The 2,608-nt window shown below is 48.4% G+C and overlaps 1 protein-coding gene across 2 annotated transcripts in view; it reads left to right on the forward strand.

Annotated features, from left to right (window-relative positions):
• Positions 1 to 673, forward strand: part of UBAP1L (ubiquitin associated protein 1 like) — a 19,945-nt gene extending 19,272 nt beyond the window's left edge. For both annotated transcript variants that reach the window (XM_015568514.1, XM_006770829.2), the window contains one exon: positions 486 to 673. In XM_015568514.1, coding sequence (XP_015424000.1) covers positions 486 to 620 — 135 coding nt within the window. In that variant the 3' untranslated portion in view covers positions 621 to 673. The remainder of the gene's footprint in view (positions 1 to 485) is intronic.
• The last annotated feature ends 1,935 nt before the right edge of the window (positions 674 to 2,608 follow it).

A 2,608-nucleotide genomic window follows, 5' to 3' on the forward strand; every position in this document is an offset into this window, starting at 1 on the left:
CAGCTGGTTCAGGCTCGAGAGCAACTCTTCACAGAGGCTGATGAAGGGATGGAAGGTGGGAGAAATAGAGGAGGAGGGAGGGAGGAAAGCAGGGATGTTTAAAGTGCTGGTGCCAGAGGAGGAAGGGGGACCAAAGCTGTACTCTGTGAAACCTTGGCAGAGTTTGGGGCCTGGCAGAGACCCTGGGCTACACATCCTCTGGGCGCCAGTGTTTGGCTTGCCTCTTCCGGCCCCAGCCCCCAAGCACAGGTAGTCAGGAGAGAGCTAGAGTGGGGGAGGAAAGCCAGGACCAAGCCAGTGGCCAGGCTGGGGCCTCCTTCCTGGACCCGTGTCACCTCACAGGTACAAAGGAAATGCAGGTGAGGCCCAGGATCAGGTTTACCCGGCCTGTGAGGGCCACAGCTTCTGGGAGTAGAGGACAGCAGGGAGGGGGCTCCCCAGAGTAGAGGCTATGCCTCAGTGCCCTCCCTGCCTTCCGTCCTCAGGCAGGGGAGTTTCTGCGCCTCTGGGAACAGTTCAGCGACATGGGCTTCCAGCAGGACCGGATCAAGGAGGTGCTGCTGGTCCACGGCAACCGCCGCGAGCAAGCCCTGGAGGAGCTGGTGGCCTGTGCCCAGTGACCCCTGGGGCACTCTGCAATGCCCAGCATCCCAGACCTGTGCTAAACCTGGCCATCCAACTCTACAAAGCAATGCATGCTTGTTGGAAAAATGCAACAATGCCAAGGGTGGGAGCAAATGCTATAGGGAGGCAAAACTTCACCCATCTTGGGTTTTCAGCTGGAGAGGAAAACAGTTTATTAATATATGCAGCACACATTATGTGGGAGAACCCTCAGTGAAAAGTAGCTGAAAGCAGGGGTTTAGAACTCTGGCTTGTGTAGCATCAACAAAGAACACATTTGTATAGGGAACTGACCAATTAATAAGAGAAAAACAGTTTATTAATATAGGCAGCAGACATTATGTGGGAGAACCCTCAGTGAAAAGTAGCTGAAAGCAGGGTTTTAGAACTCTGGCTTGTGTAATATCAACAAAGAACACATTGGTATAGGGATAACAAGACAAAGGAAATCAGTTTTAGGCTTCCAAAAATGACAAACTAGGAAGGTAAATAATGGGAGGGAACTAATGGAGTACGGCTCACTTGCGGTATCTCCAAAAGGATAAGAATCAATCTCAAGAAAAGGAGAATTTATATCCTGCCTTTAGACAGAAAAGAGAGAGGGGGAAGTCAAGCTCTTCCTGCATTTGCTGCTTCTTAATTGCCTTCAGCTCGAAATAACATTTTTATGTCAAAGAAACATATTTTGGGTGACATTCTGGCTTCCTTCAATACCCAAAGGATCAGCTAAGAGTTGAAAGTGGGGAGGGGGAGATGGCAGGGTGTGGACAAGGAGCTGTGTTTTCTCACACAAACCTCGTAAAACTACCTTTATTTGACCCTTTAAATTGTGTGCTTTGATTAAAAAAAATTAAAACAAACAAAGAAAATGATGGGCAATTCTTTTGGGTCTTATAGGCTCCTGGTCTTTTTGTGGAAATAACATCTAATTGTGGGTCCAAAGATCTAATTTTTGATTTTGGTTCAGCTGATGACTGGCTCAGCTTTTTTGGGCCTCAGTTTCCCCAGGAAAAGAAGAGAGACTGGACCTGGCTGCTATTCATAAGAATCCTCTGGGGAGTTTGTTAAAGAGTTCCAGGCCCCACTCTTGGGGAATCTGACTCAGAAGGTCCAACTTGGTAGCCCCTAGGGATCTGTTTTCTTTTTATAAGAAGCTCTCTGGGATTGTTTTTTAAAAATCTTTGTTTTTAATCTGCTGTTTGTTGTTGTTGATTCTCTTCACCCATTCTCCCACCTCCCATCCCCTGGGCCCACCTCTGGCAACTGCTATTCTGTTCTCTGTATCTATAAGCTTAGTTTTTTATTTTTAGATTTCACATATGAAACCATATGGTATTTGTCTTTCTCTGTCTGACTTATTTATTTAGCATAATATCCTTGAGGTCTACCCATGTTGTCACAAATGGCAAGATTTCATTCTTTTTTATAGCTGATCTAGAGGCCCAGTGCACAAATTTGTGCACAGGTGGGGTCCAGCCAGCCCGCCCCAATCGGGGCGGATCGGGCTGGGCCAGCCAGGAGGAGGGGATGCAGGAGGTTGGCCGGTCAGCCCTGCCACCTGGTCGAACTCCCAGTCAAACTCCCAGTCAAGGGGACAATTTGCATATTAGGTTTTTATTATACAGGATAATATCCCATTATATATCCTCTATAATATTCCATTATATATCCTACATAATAAAAGGCTAATATAGATTCCATTATATATCCTATATAATAAAAGGCTAATATGCAAATCGACCAAACGGTAGAAAGACTGGTCACTATGACCACCAGGGGGGCAGACACTCAATGCAGGAGCGGCCCCCTGGTGGTCAGTGCACTCCCACAGGGGGAGCACCGCTCAGCCAGACGCTGGGCTCATGGTTGGTGAGCACAGTAGCGGTGGCGGGAGCCTCTCCTGCCCCTGCGGCAGGCAGACATCCCCCGAGGGCTCCCGAACTGTAAGAGGACACAGGCTGGGCTGAGGGACCCCCACCCCCAG

This window comes from Myotis davidii, unplaced genomic scaffold (genome assembly GCF_000327345.1).
Source record: "Myotis davidii unplaced genomic scaffold, ASM32734v1 scaffold461, whole genome shotgun sequence".
Classification (NCBI taxonomy): domain Eukaryota; kingdom Metazoa; phylum Chordata; class Mammalia; order Chiroptera; family Vespertilionidae; genus Myotis; species Myotis davidii.